The sequence below is a fragment of the Orbicella faveolata genome, unplaced genomic scaffold, assembly GCF_042242905.1.
Source record: "Orbicella faveolata isolate gen_17 unplaced genomic scaffold, um_ofav_v1 contig_1, whole genome shotgun sequence".
NCBI lineage: Eukaryota > Metazoa > Cnidaria > Anthozoa > Scleractinia > Merulinidae > Orbicella > Orbicella faveolata.
In genome coordinates, this window is record NW_028301536.1 from 29,644,292 (window position 1) to 29,664,355 (window position 20,064).

Sequence of the window (20,064 nt, forward strand, 5' to 3'; positions counted from 1 at the left end):
ATTAAGAATGGCAATTTTTCTTCGAGTTATGATTCGATAATTCAGAAATGTCATTATGTTACACTGATGTTATATTCCCGACATCTTTGAGATATACTACCAGAGGAAAGTTTCAAACGGAGTTCTCAATGACGCGTTAGATCAATTCTCTTTGTTTCAAAATGCCGCGCGCATGCTTTCCAGGCTGTTTTCTTATAATTTCTTCTTTTTCATCAGGTATGTGCTAGCGTTTGTTTCTGTTGACCCTGTCCTGATATCTGCAATATCAAGTCAGTTTCATGTGGCTGGATTTATGGCTGAATTTGGGTAAGGTGAACGCCTAATCGTATGTGTTCGGTACGCTTCGGCGGCAACAGGTTTGATTTGTCCATAGGCTAATGGGTATTTTGAATCGTTTCGCCAAATACAAACACGAGCCATGGCTCCACCAAACTTTCCCGATACTGCAAAAGGGTACTGAAAGAGAACGGTTACCTAATTTAAGAATAAAGAATTATTGAATAAAGAATTATTATTATTGTTTATTATTATTATTATTATTATTATTATTATTATTATTAAAAAATTAAGAAAATGAAAATCGAAAATTAAATGTATAGAAATTCCATAATTCCTGATTTTCCGTGATATTGAGGGAAGTGAAAACATATTTCCCCGAGATTCACCTACTTCCAACGCCTCTAACTCACCTGTCACTTTTTGCGTAGTGTTTAAGAAACTGTTGAAAGTTGACGTTCAGATTTTTTGCGGCGGGCTCAGCTGACACTCCCTGCGCACGCGCACGGGGTAGAGAAGGCGGTGGCATAACTGACATCAGTTTCTCAACCTTACTCTCCAGTCGCTCAATCTCGCTTTTGTGTTCTCGTATCGTCACAACTTTAGACATGGCATCCATACGCAATGTTTTGATTTCCTTGTGTAAAATTTCTACCTCCTGTCTTTCCATGTCCTCTCGTTCATTAATCAAATTCTCGTACTCCTTGATAACGTCATCCTTTCTTCTCAGTTCATTCCGTAAGAACTCTATTTCCTTTTTTTGTATCTCCAGCTGTTTGTTTCGTTCCCGCAGAGCACTCTCGAGTAGTTTGAAGGAGCTTTTCAGCCATTCCAGATTCAAGGCCGCCGCTCGTCCTGTCATTTTAAGTTGTATTCAACAAACAAAACAAAATGTAAATGAAACAGGTCAATGGGAGTATTTAAAATGTAAAACGTTAACACACACCAAAACCAAAATTACTTATTTATACATGATATCCACATACCTTCGAGACTAAACTCAAGGACTCGCTTACTCTGTTACTAAATTGATATAAACATATAATTATGCATTACTCAGAAGTTAGTTTTTCTTGAGTTAAGACATGTTAGCGGAACAGTGAGTTTTAGTCGTTTTCTTGTCACATTAATGTTATTGTTAAATTTAAAATTCAGCATCCCGTAAAAGCGTCCATACCCTTAGAACTAACAACTTAGTATGCCCTAGAAAAAGTGTTAACCGATTGCTGTGCAAAGTTTTTTGTTGAAATTTTACAAGTTTGTTTTTTAAACACAAAAAATGGTCGAACAGAACAAATATAGTTCACCTTGTTACAAAAGTGTTTTCCACCTTTGTTGTTGCAACCTCTATTTCGATTACATGTATCAAAACACATATAAATTCCAAATATGCAGCTGTTAAGTGTTTTCACATGACGTCACAGCGGCCATAAGGGTATCCCAAAACAATGTAACGGTGGCCATGTTGGTGTCCCGGACCAATCTTGTAGGGGTTATAATTAAACTCTTTTCTTATGTAATGCATCAGTCAATTCCAGCAGTGCCCAGTCCTACCCCCCCCCCCCCCGGGCAACCGCAGGACATTTGCTCACGATGACAGTCCCGGGGGTGAGGCATTCGCAATTTTATCGCGGCCCGGGGGCTGGGCATTTGCGTACCCCGGGGTGACCACTGGGCATTTGGCACACGTGTTTTCGAAAGTGCCATGGATGGGTTCATCGGGAAAGACGAGGTGTTTGTCGAACATAGAGTGGCCATTTTTGTGGATGGAAGGGTCCAGCTTTGTTACGTGCATTTGACACTGTTGAACAAAGTTTAGATTTAAATTTTTTGGTTATTGATTCAACGAACTGTTTATAATCAAGTATTGAAATAAAATATTAAAGTTGTGAGATTTCTAGAACAATGATAATTGTTTCATTGTAGACATTGTTAACGGGATTGTCGTTATTCTAGTCGAAATATCCAAAACAAATGGTTTTTATACAACAAAATATTTAATGTCACGCTATCCTCTAGCAAACTGTTAAAAACAAAATATAAAGAAATAAAAATAATCAGAATCAACTAACACGTACTGTTGTCCTTGAAGTCTTACCGTTGCATTAACATGAAAATACTGAACAGTTGAACGTTTTATTCACTGATTAATAAGAAAACTGCAGAGGTGTTGGAAGACGACTATCCCGGGGCGGGGCATTTGCCCTCTTTCTTCGTCCCCACCCCGGGGCATTTAGACAGCTTATGTGTCCCCACCCCGGGGAATTTACCCATTTTTTTAAAAAAAATGCTAATGCTGGGGGATTAGCCCGGGGGGAGGGGGGGGGGGATGGGCACTGCTGGAATTGACTGACGCATAAACACTTTCTTTTGTTCCCATACGTTTGTATGGCTACTGGCCACATTATTGAAAACGCTCTATTGCTCTTAACTTGCTAAAAATTGCAAACTTAAAGGAGCTACGTCACGGTTTGTGCATCTTGAGAAGTTCAGCGTAAATTTTTCAAGTTCGTCGTTTGCAATCCGTGTTAATCTTCTCCATCTTTAACCATCCTTGTTCCTTTATGGTTTACCATTATCTCTTAGGTGTTTTCCTATCTTAGTAAACTATTACTGTCTCCTTCAATTTTGAGGTAATTTTGTACGTGTCCAAAATCATGCAAAATACCCGGGGTGACTGAGCTCCTTTCACTCACTTCTTTTACAAGAAACCGGTCTCTCGAAATCTCTAAAAATTAGTTACAACAAAACACAAAAAAAATTAACAGTGCAAAACATTTAACTTCCACAAACGTTATTAGCCACACAGTATTCTTTTCCCGTCAAACTCATCAATGTTATTCCATCTCATAATATGAATACAGTCGGCAACGCGTGCCACGAATAGTATGTGTTAATCGTCAGCAAACGTCAGTGATTGGTCAATATGCTTTCGAATTTTACAGTTCAGTGTACCTGCTAGTTATGCAACGCTTTGGAATGGTATACCACGGAACTTCCCACCAGTCACTTTAGGCGAGTGTGTACCAAGAAAATGTAACTAACAAGTGGAATATTCCATGGTATATTACGTGAGACCGTTGCAAAACTATATTATAATTAATAATTAGATTATGAGCGCGTGATGATTGACGAAGGCGGAGCCCGAGACAACTATTACGCGATAGAAATCGAGAGCGAATAATCTAATTGCTTTAGTATAAATGCACTATTCGTTCAAAACTTTATCTAAATCCTCTCCACAGACACCTCGAAAATGCAAAGAAGGCCCGTAGGGCTCGTAGGGCTCGTCAAAATACGGCACAACTCGTAAAAATATACAGCGATACTACACACCAAAACGTCTAATGAGATATATGTATTTTCTATTGCATGGTATAAAGAAATTTAGGTTTAAAGTGTGCTGCGAGGTATCGTAAACAACATGCATTTCTGCACGAACTATTGCAGTTTTTACTTGAGCGTCGAAGGTAATTCGCTAAGCGATTGATTTAAAAAACTGCTGCCACTTTGTCATCCAATTGGAAGTAGAACAAACAGCAATCACGACTCGTTCATACACGCTTTCCCGCGCTTTGCTTCAGCTCCATGTATTTGCTCGGAGTTTTGATTGGTACACTCGAGTGTTTGTGCAATTTTTCTATTAGCTGGAAAGATTACTTTGGGTTTGGATTTACAACACTCTAATGAAAACAGCTACAAATGCAACAAACTTTATCACTGCACTGTATCTAACCTGCGATCAAGCGTTCTTCTTTTCGGTTTGCCGAAAAGAACGCCTGATCCGCGCAGATTACACTGCACTGGCGTGTCACTTCATTAGAATACCAATATCACTGTACACGATAACATCGATATGACTACACTGCAGTACTATAGCAATGTTTTTATAGAACAACAACAAGCTTTATTCCCCCTTGGTCTCACAGAAATATGTTTACAAAGTTATATATTAAAAGAGTTAGGGGCCTGGCAGCCTAAAATAACTAGAAAGTTAGAAATTCATACCGGCAGTGTTGTCTACTTACGTTCACCTTCTCTGTCCCTTTCTTGCTTTGGACTGCTCATCGGTGGTGTCTTGGGCCGAGGCGCGTTGTTGTTGTTTGTATCACTCCTGAAGAAAGGAGAGTTATTTCTGGAAGTTCTAGCTACCAGCTTGAACACCGGCGAGCCCATATGTTCCTGCATCTATTTGGTGGTCTACAAGAACAAATGAGTGAGTCGACCCGAGTCAGTAGTAGCCTTTTTCTGCGGTTTAACATACCTCTTGGATTTTTATTATTTTAGTTAATCAAATAGGCGATTAGTTAACACAGAGTGGCATAAACGCATTATTTTGAAGTCAGTCAATGTGTGAACGGCTCAGTTTCGTTACATTTTCATAGTGGCTGAAGGCGTTACAAAATCTCCCTCTGGATGGAATGTTGGTCCATCCCAACAATTTGCTTATACTCAGTCGGTAACACTCAGTTAAGTAACTTGTTTTAGAACACAACACGAAAACAATCACCAGGGCCTCACTGACGGCGCGCAAAACAGCAGGCAACCAAGCCTCCTCGTACACACAAAAGTAGACGCACTCGAACACATGCATAGGTTTGGGTGATAGGTTATGAACCTACTGGCTGACTCAGGAAAGCCACGACAAGAACTAATTCTAAATCCAAGGGTACTGAACGTTTCGATTAAAACGGAGTGATAACTGCACAGCTTTTACTTGTGCCACTATATACTTGTGCTTTACCTACAAGTAAAATATATATTTAAAAAAATCCCCTGAAGGGTGAGCGATCACAAAACAGGCTTGTCGGGATGAAAGTGCAGTTTTTTTCTATTTTCAATATATTTATATAAAAAACTATATATACAAAGAAAAAAAAAAGCGCGGGGGTTCACCTCGGTAAATGCGTGGATTTTTTTCAAGTTAAGGCGTAGTTTAGTTGTTTAGGCTGACACAATTAAAAAAAAGTGCACTGGACTTCCTCTAAGTACTTCAGGATTGCAGGTAGTCCAGGTAAGTTACAGCACGAGGAACTCAAGAGAAAAAAAAACTACAAAAAGTGGAACCCTACCACCTTGTATTTTGGCGAGGCAGTGTACCCAGTTAATATCTAGAGAAGTGAATGTACAACATAAAAAGAAAGAGAACTCTCCACATGGGAAGTTCTTCGTCGACAATTTTTCCGCGATACGTAATAATAACCACTGTGAACATGTGACATTTATCTATTAAATAATTTATTTATTTCTACCCTTATGTGTTTATCTATTTATTCGATGCGAGGATATTTTTGTCGAATAATTGACGCTACCATTAATTGCCATATTGAGCAGCTGTTTCGTTCGGAAATACACCAATATTACAAAACCGGTGTACGACTACGGGCGGCTTTTTAACCCTGAAGATGACTCATGTTGCAAAAAGCCTGAAAAGTGAACTCTGTGTCAAACGGGTGTAGGCTGTCTAATTTTACAACAGTGACAACAGCAATGATTTCCCACAGCCCATATGAGGAAACTGAGTGCAAGAGTTTGAATTTTACTTTTTCTTGAAGCTTCTTGACATACTGATCTACTTCTTGGTTTTATATCCTAGCTCAAGTTTATTCAGAATCGACCAAATAAAGTTTCAAGAGTGACCGGCAAAAAATTGATTCGTCTTGTCTAGACAAAGAGGTAAGCATTTTTATAAGAAGATCCGAACTAACCGGAAAAAATTGAAACCGAGCTAATCGGAGACATTGAAACATCTAAGAGAAAATAACGAATTTTTCAGTTGGCAGATTTTCGACTTTTCCATTGCTAATTTAATGGCGGTTCTTGAAAAAATCCTTCGCAGAAAGTTCGTTGTGTATGCAGGAAGTACTAACAGTACTGTACTATTTGCGAAACGTTTGGCGCATGGAATCAAAGATAACGTCCACTTACCGCCCTTAGTGAAGTTTTCTTGTCTACTTTCGTCTTTTGTAGTTATTCTCAAGCGATCATAAAACTTAACCTTCGTCATTAGTTGCTAGAATGGCTCTTGAGAGGATTTGATATATAGAAGAGACTTGCGACTCAACTATTCATTTAAGAGGTTCGATTATGCATCGAGAGAACAGGAAACTCATAGGATGATAGCTGAAAACTTGACAATCAGACGGAATTGTCAAATTGCATGTTAAGTACTAGACTTACTGGCGCCAGTCGAGCTTCCAAACGTCGTATGTCTAAAAGAAAGGTTACGTTTTTGACTCTTAAAAGATCAAAAAAACGAAAAAAAGCAACCATAACTATTGTGCATGAAAATTATAATGAAATTTCACAATTCTAAACAATCCCAAGACCCCGGCATGGCATAACCAAGCACATTTTCTCGTTTGTTACCAAGCAAACCATACCTCCGTTCACGATGTTTGTGGCCGTTTAAATTGAGAAAAGCTATTAGTGTCAAAATATGGAGACACCTCCAAAATAGGTTTCTGTAATATTGATTCAAAGCCATCTAATTCAAAGAAATATTCTAAAATTACCGGCTCACGTAACGAGAAGGAAACTACTGGTTATTTGAAGAGGGTTTGAGTTCAGTTGTTATCATTTGAATTTTCCGTGATTTCTTTGCTCTTGGTAAAAAAGAAAGACTTCTCAGCTATCAGTAAATTATGATGCGATCTCAATGAGAGATCACTCCTGTCAGTCAAAAAACACGTCGTTTCGCGGCCGACAGTTAAAACTTTCATGTTGATCAATTCTTAGCTACTATTTAACAAATTGACGTCAGTTTTTTTATACGTCTGTCCTGTTATTACTTATGAATTTCGTCCTAACAGTGTCAAAGTAACTGTGGTGGATCCACGAGGCAATAGATCTGCAGACTACTTTGACAATGTTATGACGAAATTCATTGTCATTGTCATGGTAACAAACTGTCAAATTGTCCGCTTTCGCTCGTTGACGTATATCATGAATTACAAATTCGTGTGTTTGTCCGCTTATTGACAATGAAAATTAGCCAACGGACGTGCGAGAACTTCTGCAGTTATCGTAAAATATCAGATACACCCCATCCAGACACTCCTTGAAAAGTAGTATTTCAATAACGTGCAAATTAATCCAAATTGGCGATCCGTTGGTGATTACATTAAACCATGGACTAGAGTGAATTTGTTAAATTCTGAGACTACACTTAGAGCTGAACTAGATTAGATTGGCCTGGATTTCAACATAGGGCAGATTTTCAGCCGAGTATCGATGAAGTAGCTACTTTACAAGTACTTAAACCCACGCAGATGGAAAATGTGGTTCTGAAAGGCATAATGCTGTGCGGTCTGTCGTAGCAGTGCGTGGTACTGGACTTTGATATAAGTGCCTTCAACATATTCGTCATAAGATGTACACCTCTATTTGATCGTAAAACAGATATTTCAACTGAAAATAACATAGTCTAGAATATTAACCCAGTAAAGGCTATGAAACTCTATACTGAGAAGGCGTGGCCAGAATCAAGTTGAGCTAAGAAGAGCAAGAACATGTACAGATGCAGCTAGTGGAAGGATAGAACGGATGCACCCAGGACCTCTTTATTACAACACCGGTGTCCTAACCACTCACCTGAAGCGCTGCTCTTCTTCTGCGTTTGTACATTAGCCTTTCCAACGGCAAATTTGTAACGCGAACAAAGATGATGAACATCAAGAACAAAGCAGCAACCCAACCGCTATCTTATGGAGACTTTATTTTTGTATTGCCAAATCTCAGTATTTTGTTAAAAGGTGTTAACTTATGGAAATGACAAGGTCTACAATTGAAGGAAAGTTTTCTTCCAGATAAGCCACTTCCCGATTTTAATCAAACAGCTTAGGTCTATGTACTTTTTGATACGGCAAATCTTTACCTAGGACCTTCTGGTCTCAAGCTAAAAAATAAATATCACTGATCCTCTTTACTGATTGGCACAGATTTCCACTTTAGTTGATGAGGGCTTGTACTCCATCAATACAACCCTCCCGCCTCCCTCTCTTACCCCCCCCCCCCCCCCTTCCCCCGCCTTCGTTGATAATTTCTTGTTTTTTGTAGCCAAAAGGCGGCGGTATCAAGTCGCTGACCTGATATGGCTACGATATCATGCTCACTCGGCCGAAATACGTAATCGTACCTTTTTGGTACGCTTTGGCGGCATATCAGGCAAGTTTGATCTCACCATGGCTATTTTAATTTGGCTCGACCAAACTCGCCTGACATGCAGTCGAAACGTAAGATATAAGAACTGACGAAATATGAAGAGCATATTAGGCCCTGATATCAGAATATTACGTGGAATTGTGCATTCAGTATTACATGAATCAAAACCAGGAGTTACCTCTATAGCACAGATGACAGCAATGCGTCATCACCTATAGATGCACTTACTGACTTGGAGCACAGAGCACGTTCAAGCGATCACGACTCACCATGCATTCCTTTAACTGAACTAGCCAACAAAATACTTGTGATTCTTAATATAATTCAGTAGTTAATCTTGATGAAAGAGAAATTTGAAATAAAGAAAGAAAGATGACCAAATTTTGACCTTCTATATATACCTTCTGTATATAGCAAATTAAGAACAAAATACTGATTCAATGGGGCAACGTTGACCACAATCATCGATCGCAATGGGCTTTTTTACCGCGTTTGCAACTTACAATTTGGCTTGTTTCCATGCGGACATAACTATTCGGCATGTATTACTGAGGCTGCTTTTATGCGGTGTAGTTGAAATTTACTCATCTCACTCAACTGTAAATAGAAATCGACACATGTGTAATGATTCAAACGCCTGTGTAGTTATTATATAGGCTGTGCATTCCTCTCATAAATAATCAATCGGAGTATTATTATTATTACAGATGTAGATTATCAATATAAGCTCGGGCAGGGGAAACTGATAGAAACTAACAGATGACCCGGTCATAAGACACGCAAGTTTTAAGTTATGGAAGTCCTATACAGAAATGTCCTTAAGCTTGGAATGACTGTTAATATTAAATGATAGAATAGTTTTAAACCGGTTTTATCACTTTGTAACAGAGACTAACCGAAAGCTAGTGTCAGATGGACAAAGCAGTACATTACACATGCCTGAGTGTAGCAGATGTCATTTTGCGAAGGTTCTTCACTAAATTGACTTTGGTTGTTTTTTTTTTAATTAAATGCTCCAATCTGACTACTCTGGGCTGACTACCTCTTCGGGTACGTAATTGATTTTGAATAATTTTGTATTGGTTCTTAGGAGAAGCGAAAATTTTTTTTTATATGTTGGACACTTGTTTTGGTTCGTTTTGGTAATTCACTAGAGGAGGGTGTATAATGTGTTTACAAAAACTTTCATGAGATTTTGATGTTTAAAAATGATGGAACGGTAGGAAGCGAGATGTACTCAACACCTGTAAACATGAGCTTTCCGGAGACAGGCAAAAGTCTTAATATAAAGAAAGCTGCAAGCAAAACCCTTTTAATTTCAACACTCGTACTGGAGTATAAGAGATTACAATGACCCCGACATGGAAAACACAAACTGCGGTCCTTTGCTAAAACAATTACGTTCTATGTTTTAAAACACGCACTAATAAAAAAAGTCTGGTACAAGCACACATGCATCTTAGTAATTCTGTTACATAGAAAATTTGGTGGCTTACCGTAAAGCCGGTTTGCATTAGCTAAATTTCACAATCTACGTATTGTGGAATTTGAAGTTTTTGCTGTGTTATTTCCAAATCTTCTTCTCCCTTTTCTCTCCACTTATCAGGCAAAGTTTAAAATGGTTAATACGCCTCAATAAAACCAGAGAATTTCAATTTGGTTGACTAAGATGGTATGGACAAAATTTGCCTCCACGTTGTAACAATTTGCAAGGTTATTCGTACATAATTTTGGAATAGCATAACGAGTATTCGATTCTCTGATTGGCCGTAAGCTGAGTCAGTAATTTATTTATCAAAACCGTGACAATGTGTCGTCAGATTATTTTTAACGATTAAAGGTTTTTGCTTGTTAGAACAGTTTTAGACCCAAAAGCGTGGAACTGTGTAGAGTTTAGGACTCTTGGGTAGCTCTTACAGCACTGTTGACCATGCTGATAGTAAGCTGACGATTATGGCGACTCTGATATGGAAATAAGCTGCGTGCATGCGTGTGAAGCTGGTTGGAGCCCGGCGAACGCTCGAACCATTGTTTTGTATAGCAGTCTCAATAATAACTGTTGAAGAATGATTTATCCTTGAATTAATATTCCCTTCTCATTTGCTAACTTTAGATCTCGCGTGGTTGAAAATTGAAGAACGTAGGGCATGTAAAATCAGAATACAATTTGATCTAGTCAGATTTTGTCCGGCTTAAGTGATAAACTTATGATAAGGCCAGAGGGGTTATACTGTAACTAACATCTTAGTTCACGGAGACAGAAAATCTTGATCTTTTTCAGGTTTTGGTTTTCTTCGATTACTGTTTCTTTCTTTTCGCTTTCTTACGATGCCCGCCACGGATTACTTCAAATCGAAACGAAACCACAACTTTAGTACTTCTCTAAAGTATCAAAACACGAAAAAGGTACTACCTCATCAGAGAAGAATAAGGATGGTTAAAATTAGGTTAAATTGCGTGTCCACTTGAAAAACTTACGTAAGGTTCTTATAAGATACGCCGCCTGTGGCGTGGCACTTATGAATCTAGATCCTATTATAAGTACTCAGCTGCCATATATACATACATACATTACAAAAATCATATCCTGTGCAAAAAGTAAAGATACAAAATATGCGCGCGCTTATCTTTGCCACCTTTACCGAATGTTATAATTAGCTTCCGTTCTGAGACTATGACATGGTAAGGATTAGTGGATAAACAGAATTAAATTGTTTTGTTGTGTTGTCCTACTAAACACGTAACTGCTCAAACTAAGAGAGAGAGAAAAAGTGGCATTTCAAGACCCTAAAGGTGGATAATCACTCAAGCTCAAGTTGACGTTTTTTCAATAGGAAGGAGGGTAAAGATGTATCTTGTTAGTCATTGTGGAATGTCGTATACCAATTACACTGATTATACCTCAGACGTAGCGCTTTGTTTACAGTTGCGGTTTTAAATTTTAGCAATATAATAACCTTGAGATAATCCCGTCAAGAATGAGAGCTTAGCAGGGGAACATCCGATCGATACATTCTCTTTCAACTTAGAAGACGCCTCATTTTTGTTACGCTCTCCGCACGTTTCAAGAGTTTTATCGTTGAGACCCGACGAAAAATTCCATCTCCAATTTGATCCAGCGCCAATCACATTCTACGGTAGCTCTAAAAATCGCTTTTCTTGCTGAGTCTTGTTATAATTTGGTCATTATAGGATTTAACTTGCTCGACGAGTGTATCAACGCAGTTCCCCTGCCAATAGCTCATTCCTGCCGATCACACTTGTTATTAAGTCATTAATTTTTCGTCACCGTGTGGAGGCATGTAATGGTTTGGAAGTAAGGGCGCGCACAGATACGGCATACGGCAGAAACAAAACTATCAGTGACTACACATTACCTCCACAGAGCTGTCCATAACTATAGACTGCCATTGCAAATAGGACTCACCTCAAGCCTCACCGATATAAATCTTCCCATACAGGACTGAAGGTGGAGCGGCTCGACTACTGGTCTTTAAAAGCTGACTGTCAAAGTACCGGACGTATGTAAACCTGCCTAACTTGCTAGAAATGATGTACAACGCAAATCTTATGCTCTCATCCTCTCATCCTTAGAGTCATAATCTAGTTATTGATCTGCTTATCTTATCTAAACTGATCTAGCTAAGATTGAAAACACAATGACCATAAACAAACTCCTGCATGAAACAATGAAGACACGTATTTAATGACAGACAAGACGGCATATGGAAGTCCTTAGGTGACCTAGTCCGACCCTAATAATTTCTCATTTTACTGAAAAGTGCCTGCATAAATCCTCCATAAACCAGAGAAATCGCTTTATTTTCCGTCCAGATTAAACCCTTTCTTCAGTAAAGCTTTGCAGATGAAAATTAGTTGAAGTGAGGTAAAACCTTCTGAAATGTTTCTCCTAAAAAATGTATTTAAAGGAAATTCTTGGCAGAAAACTGAGACACTTCAATAAACCGTAAGCAGCGGACACTTTCGCCGTGAAAATATACTTCGCAGACTCTTGTACAGCTTAACTGAAATTCAGCGAGCAGATGTAAAGAATTACTTCGTAATACGTTACTGTCCATCTTTCTCCCATTTAATTTTCATTAAGCAATCAAGTCCATGTGGAGCATTATCAAATGGCAGTTCTATTCAGGTCACAAATTCCTTTCTATGATAAGCTTGCTCGGATAATTAAAACGCTGTTTCGAGAATAGTCGGTGAACCTGCTGAGCGTCATTCAGTTGAGCATTTCTCAGCCTGTGTGCATCTCTTATCACTGAAGTGCTAAGAATGTAAAACGCTTAAAAAGACAGCTCTGAAATTATCGATAAAGTTCAGCAACATTAGCTCTTTTGACCCTCTAGTTAGTGGAGATTTACCATTTTGTTTACAGGCGCACACCAATGAACTAGACAAAGCGAATGCTCCATGGCAGAGCGAAGAAAGAAAAGGCGCTAATCATGTGAATGATGAGGCTTAAGAGAGAGGAGATTGAAGACAGAGACAATATACAAAACGAGACTAATGGTATTTGGGCGAGGCAGGGCCCATGCTCCTGGCCGAGGGTAGAGAGGCATATTAAAAGGGTTGACGAAGGGTGAAATCTGAGAGTGAGACTTATTTAGACTTACGACGCGAATAAAACACGTTAAAAAGACGAAAAAAATCGCAACTCATCATTAGTGGCTTCCGAGTTTTCGAGATCGGACCAATAGACTGGCCGAAGTACCGTTCGCCACTGCAACTAGCCTCGCAGCTTTTTGGGCCGGCAGGGGTGGGGATAATATAATATGAGGGAGAGGGGGTGTTTTGCTGTTGGCTTATACGAAAAATATTTGAGTCTGATGTTAACCATTAATACACTTATCCACAATTTACAGGTCGAAACTGCAATTTACGTTTTTTACGGGTATGACAATTAATGGTAATGAGGGAATCTGAAAATAGTTCCTTTGTGTTACCAGGAGGCTAATTATATACAATGATGCAAGAGACCGCAAACGAAAATGCTGCCGGTGTACGTAGGATCTGTAAAAGATCTGATCAGCCAAAACTAGACTGACATAACAATGAAGCAAGGCTGATTACACCGTGCTGACGAGGCTTAACCAGGGAGAAACAGCTGTCCACGCGTGGCTTTCAGTTTGGACTCTATCATGTCGTTGTCCCGTCATGCTTCAGGTTCTAAATAGTAATCAGCCTTACTTCATTGTTAATTATATAACATACGGTGGGAGGGGTTTGACGGCAGGGATGGGGAGCTAAATAACAGTACGAAATACAGTAAGTAAATTTTTTTTCGGCCTTGTTACTACCTATTGAATTTTAAGCCGTAAAAGAAAAGACAGAAACCGATGATAGGTTCCTGAAGAAACGATGTTCTGCTCTTTGTTTACGTTACTGTCAGCGTACAGTCGAGACAAAACCGCAGACTAGGAGTCTTGGCCTCTGGATCGGAAGGGTGGTGCCTGTTATTATGGAACTCCGATGTAGAGGTGGCCTTTAGTGGAGGTTCGGCTGTACTTCTGTCGACAACGTGTTCGGTCATGGTTTCACGCCAGACAATTAACCACTGTGACTTTTTACTTAAAAATCTTTGAGTCTTAAAAGAAAATACTTTCGTAAAAAAACATTTCACTTGCAATGTTTTCCCCTACAGCTTAGTGTTTTAGACACCTTTATTTAAGATAAACATGCAGTGCCGTGCTTACAGTATTGCTTCATTAGCGCCTTTCACACCAGAGACGCGTGACCTGTCCAGGCGAATTATGCTTCAAGTATGAAGGCGGAAATTACCTTGATCCCGGCCTTGATCTAGCACCAAATGCTCAAAACAATCATTAAAAAAAGCATGCGAAAATCAATAAGCATTTACAATATTCTTAGTGGCTCTCTCAGCGGTTTGGCTAGCCTCCTCGACGCTTAGAATTAAGTTAATCATGATAAACAATCTTACCTGAGAATAGAATAGTTTCAAATTAAAAGCGATGTGTCTGAAGATGAACTACCGCGCAATTATCTGTATAAGGTTTTCATTTATCTGTCCTTTAACTCAGAAAGCCCGTGAAACTGAATGCCTCTTTCATGTAGAAAACTTCTGGGCTACACACGGATGAGTGTCACGCTGGTCAGGCACCGTTGTCAAGGATGTTTACTATAACGGCTGGAACGCCAGTGGTCGTTTTATTAACGGAAACGCATTTTAATGAAAAAGTTTCTAGGTAAATATTCGAGTGAGCCTGGAAATTAATTTCACATCAAATTGCCAGAGCCAAAAAAACTCAATTAAACATAGCGAGCAGTCTTCGTGATATGATTTTCTGGAAGAAGTCAGAAGACCTCAGAAGGAAAGTTTGTTTCAAATTCCGCCTCTCACTTATTTATTTATTTATTTATTTTAGGAAAGGGGGCAAAGGTTCCTGTTTACTGTCCTTGTTCTACAAACCATGTTATTCAACAATTGTAAATTTCTCAAGGTACCGTACACGGGGGGTTTGCATAGCTTTTAGGTCTGACATGCGTCTGTTAATAATGCCGCACTTGCTTTGGACAAGAATGACAAAAGATGTCGTCTGAACTTGGTTGCTTTGAGGTACAAACCTCCGTAATGAGCAGTTAACGTACCGTACAAGAAAGTGTTTGCATAACTACTACTTTATACAGTCAACTCCTGTCTTGTGGATAAAGGGAACAGCTTCTCGCGAAGGGAAGAGAAGGAAAGAAATAATTAAAATCTGGCTTCACTGTGGAGAATATGGAAATAATAAAATGGACATGTGGATTGGTCGTATGCGCTTCCGCCATCTATTATTCTCTCAGTCTTTCTCGTTCCCAGAGCCTCCTCTTCAACTTTACACAGCTCTCATAGGTTGGATCATGTGTAGTAAATGAAATCGACTAAACTGCGGGCCCGGCGTGAAACAAGAGCCGAAGTTCGCCGGCAAAGAAAAGGCTAACCTGTTGTTTTTCTTTCTTTCATAAACAATGAGCTAAAACACAATAAATTAATCGCCAACACTGCAGGCACGACATTCACACGGTATCAGTCGGCGCACTTGACACACACTAGTTAGCGGACCGCTCACCGTGTCAGTTTCAAAGAAAATTGGTTTTTAAAATATGCCACATATACTGAGATACATACCTGCAAAGTATGTATATATGCTACGGAGAAATTCGACTGATGAAGTGCTATTGTGATCAACATAGTCGCAATATAACGTTCACTAAAAAATCCTTAGTTACATACTGAACAGAGGCTGATCAGGAAGTGGTTCGATACTATCTTTACAAGTACACGTTACCTGTGGTTACGCTGTCCATTTTATCAATGGTCATCTTTTCCACGCAGTATGAGAAGTTTGCAACGAGGCAATAATAAAATATGTTTAAGCTATGTTCAATTTTAAATTAGCTACTAGTGACAAGCGAAAGTCACGGCGGCCTTAGGGGCTCAAAATTACCATACCTCACGCCCCCTTTCTTGTTATCCGTAGATTACAAAAACATCGATGCCGAAAATGAAAACACATTCAGAACAAAGCGAAGGTAAATAGAGGATTGAACTGTTTCAGCTATTTTACAAATTTTTTTCACTACAATGAAAAGACAAAAACTCACTTGCCGAGCGGCATCTCAGAAAGCAGACCATTTTCAACCAACAAAAATAAACTATTTTGTTTCGCGGCAATTAGCTAAAGGAAAACAGTGATCAAGGACACTTGCTCCTCATGAATAAAGTGAAATCGGCATTCTGTTTGATCCAACTGTTTTCATCATCAAAACAAATTAAGACAAAACACGCCAGTAGCCCCGTGATTGACGGACTAAACAATTTCGTGCCCGTAAAGTGACCCCGTTCGGATTATTTTGTCGTTTGTGAATTTAATTGAATTGGAGAAGAAAATACTAGAACAGCCTCTCTTTTTGTCAAGGATTTATTTCATCTATCCAGGATGGATATTGATAGAGCAAGCTTCTTTAAACAGCTGGACTTAATAGGCAAAACGCCACCTACGTTTGAATATTCCATTCTTTGCATCACGATCATCCACTTGTTTTCAATTTTCGTTTTTCATTCCCCTTGGGTATTTTTTAATAGCCGCACAACGTTTGAATAGCGCTGTATGTAATTTTTACGGCTTACTACCCCGCAGGGGAGAAGAAATTAAGACTGAAAATCAACCGTAAAATTATAGGAAAAATTGCCGATTAAAATTTCAACGAATAGCTAGCATTTGATGCTCTCACATGCCCTTATCAATACTTCGCCAAATTGGCATCACACAAAGAAAAAAACAAGACAAAAGAAAGTTCAGATGTTTGTCCTTCCGTGGTCCGTCATAGTGATATTCGCTATCTCCTATTGTTTGGCGGGAATTTATCGGCTGTGTTATGGCGGGCGTACGTGTCCAATAGAATGGACACAAGAGCACTTGAGATTTTTCTCCTGGTTGACAATAACTAATGGCTTAAATGTCATCTGAAAGCTATGGAATGTAAAACTTGGAAATATAACATCAAAAGCACTACAAAGACAGTTCGGCGCTGTTTAAACAAACTCTGAAACAATGTAAACTCTTGTAACTTATTTTTACGACATCGATCAGTAAATTACGGTGATGTTTGTAGTTTATAGATTCTAACATTAACAGCCTTGCTCGCAGGATTGGAAATCTTGTAAACTGCACTCACCTTGCCAGCTAAGGTTTGACAAGCATATTGAAGCTGTTAAGCTCGGTTTCATTTTATCCCATAAAACGTTAATAAGTCGATTAGTGAATCAAAACACTCCCGCCAACGGCTGGCTTGGAACCCGAACATAAATCGCTGATTACTGTGTTCCACGCTGCATTGTAGTAACTGTATCATCCGTCTTGTCATTAAGTTAGAACAGTGTCACATCATTAAGAATCAGCTACTGTGGGAGAGACTTCCTATTGGGTTTGTTTTGAAAGCAATGAAAGCTCAAGCGGCTAAGGTTTCGTAGTAAACAAGCAAAAACATCGACCATCAGTACGATAAGCTTTCGGCACAAATGACACAGCTGACTTTGCATGATAAAACGGATTTTATGAAAACATGTAGACATCGCGACGGCAAGCATTGTATAAGACAATGGATTCTAAGCCACAAGTCATTTGCTGTTCGTTTGGAAGAGACCGCAATATCGTTGCGGTTTGTTTGAAAACACAGCCATTAGTTCAATATTGCGCCAAGCCACGAACAGAATGGGAGAGTGCTGAGCCTAAATGATGCTTTGAACAGCAACGACTCACCTGGTAGCCGGCTTGTTTATCGTATTATAGGAAATGGTTCACCGAATTACGGTTATGACTTCTCCCGAATCCGGCGACGGAACAGCAGCTGTGCCACCGTGTCTGAAGTTGTTGGCGAGCCTACAAGTCAAAGTGTTTTATTTACGTACGATCAAATTAAGTCTCATGAATATAAAATCACATGAAAGATAACACTTAAACCACAGCACAGCGACTGGACACAATTTATAAGATCTCGCTAAGATGCTATAATGATTTATATATTTTAGCTGTAGTGGATGTGATGACCGTAAATGAATAAGCGATATGGGCGCAATACCTTGTCTTTCTACAAACCATCCTTTAGAGGTCCTGGCTTCCCATTCTGTTATTGGGGCGTTCTTAGTTCTAACGTTTCAGTATGTAACCCTCAGAGCTATTTTGGTGCGTGGTATGTTGATAGAAACTGAAAATATCCAAACGTGCCGAGCGAAGCTATTTCTTATTATTAGTGACACACGAGTTGGAAATGACACGTTTCTTTTGGTGTTTGACAAGTGACAAATGTTCACCGCTTCACTGCTCAGGTGTTTGTATAATAAAATATTTAATTTCTCTTAAAAGCAGAAAAGCTTTCATTATGTTATTGTTAGTGGGAGCTGACCCAACGTCAAAGAGACTGAGAGGGTGAATGCATGTAACCTAACCTGTACCGTGTAATCTTGTTACCGAGTATGCATAGACAGGAGACCCCTGGCGTTAGCGATCACTTGTTATCTTTATGAGATATCTTTATTATATGCAAGATCGCACTGAGCGTTTTGAATGCTCGGCATTCTATGAACTTTAAAAAATGATTGTCTTTAGAAATCCCTATTGTGTCGGTTGCTGGATTTTTATCCCACATAAGACGCCGAGTTTGAATGCATTTCCTCGTTGCCCTTTAATATAAAACTTCTTTTTTTCATCCTGGTAAAGCCGATTCTATTTCTTGTACAGAAGATGTACACGTTAACCATGGAATGCGAAACAAAGCTGGTCGTGAATTCTTTGATTACACCTATTGTTGAAATCATCGTTATCCCGTGATTGACATTACATGTACACAAAACTTGTGTCCAGTTCCACTCTGTCCATATTTCCGTGACCTTCTCCGCCATATTGTTGACACGCATTGAACTGTTGAAGTTTTCGGTCAAGAACTTATCAGCGCGAACAGTCCCCCTTTCTTCACTTTTATAGTACGAAATCATTCCTACCGAAGCATAGTGCCTAGATCATGCCTTCTTTTCACACATTTGTTCAGTTCCCTTGGAAACAACCCGTCGAAGTTGTTAGGTGTAAAAAGCTGTTGTGCTGCGTCGACAGGCAAGTGAAACACCTAGCTGTTTAAGATTGAATTAAGTTTCTATAGGTAAATAAACCACCATGTTAGCTTGCTATATTTTTGCTCTTTTCCATTTCTCCTCTTACTTGTTTACTTTATATTTATCTTTGTAATTTTAGAATGGAATAAATAAATGAAAAAAATGAAACCACCATGGTGAGTTTGTAAAGCTGCCGGTTTTGAGCGTTGGCCCTTCTCCAGAGCAAAGTGACTTTTCTGTGTCTAAGGGCTAACACTCAAAATGTAAGGTTTACAAACTCGCTAGAAGAAGATGAAGAGGGAGAAGAGAAGAAGAAGAAGAAGAAGAAGAACAACAACAACAACAACAACAACAACAACAACAACAAAACCAACAACAACAAGAACTATAGCAAAAACAAGTATCGACAAGAACCACGACTGACAACAACACAAGTAATTTGGAAGAGCAGATGCCGCGTCTTTGCTTGTTTTTCACCCCGCACGAAATTAGTTTACCATCTGTGAAAACAAGCAATCATGTTGAATTCTTTGTCGTACACGTGTCAAACCAATAACATAACCTCCCTTACGTCTGTCCCATTTGAGCCCCCGAGAGACTGTGAAGAGAAATGTCGAATGGTCGTGAGTGAAAAAGGAAAACAAGGAAGGGGTGGCTCCTTTCTCTTCCTCCCAATCCACCCCTCTTTTTTCAACCACGAGTGTTTTCGTTTGTTTCTTCCATATTCTAAAGTCATGCAAAAGGCTTCGCCACGTACAATAGTATTCGGTACTGAGCACAACTTGCAGCCTGCGAAAGCAGACGCGGTAAAACAACTGGCGGAAATAGACCCTCTACATGACCGGTCACATGGCACAGGATCCACATAATTTTGGATAGCAAATGAGTGGAAAAACGTAACCTACAAAACGAAAGGACTTAAACCAGTGAAGCTTGATTTCTCTGTTTTGAATGTCCCAGTGATTAGCGTGCTATCGAACATCTCAGATTTTTGCATGTGATTG

At 39.2% G+C, this 20,064-nt stretch overlaps 1 protein-coding gene and 1 long non-coding RNA gene across 7 annotated transcripts in view; one reads left to right on the forward strand and one right to left on the reverse strand.

Moving 5' to 3' along the window:
* Window positions 1–18,248, reverse strand: part of LOC110052804 (cGMP-dependent protein kinase 1-like) — a 50,694-nt gene extending 32,446 nt beyond the window's left edge. Inside the window, exons 1-4 of one of the 6 annotated variants that reach the window (XM_020758978.2) lie at window positions 18,034–18,248; window positions 17,715–17,834; window positions 4,305–4,476; window positions 690–1,131 (exon numbers count right to left, since the gene is read on the reverse strand). In XM_020758978.2, coding sequence (XP_020614637.1) covers window positions 690–1,131; window positions 4,305–4,464 — 602 coding nt within the window. In that variant the 5' untranslated portion in view covers window positions 4,465–4,476; window positions 17,715–17,834; window positions 18,034–18,248. Of the gene's footprint in view, window positions 1–689; window positions 1,132–4,304; window positions 4,477–6,204; window positions 6,366–11,866; window positions 11,949–15,740; window positions 15,817–17,130; window positions 17,460–17,714; window positions 17,835–18,033 lie in introns of those variants that run through there. The other 5 variants (XM_020758981.2, XM_089271362.1, XM_089271367.1 and 2 more) reach the window with 5 other exon arrangements.
* On the forward strand, window positions 11,874–13,102 carry LOC149118708 (uncharacterized). The gene is made up of 2 exons (XR_016201427.1): window positions 11,874–11,960; window positions 12,830–13,102. It is a non-coding gene; the product is annotated as an uncharacterized LOC149118708 (long non-coding RNA).
* Window positions 18,249–20,064: the final 1,816 nt, after the last annotated feature.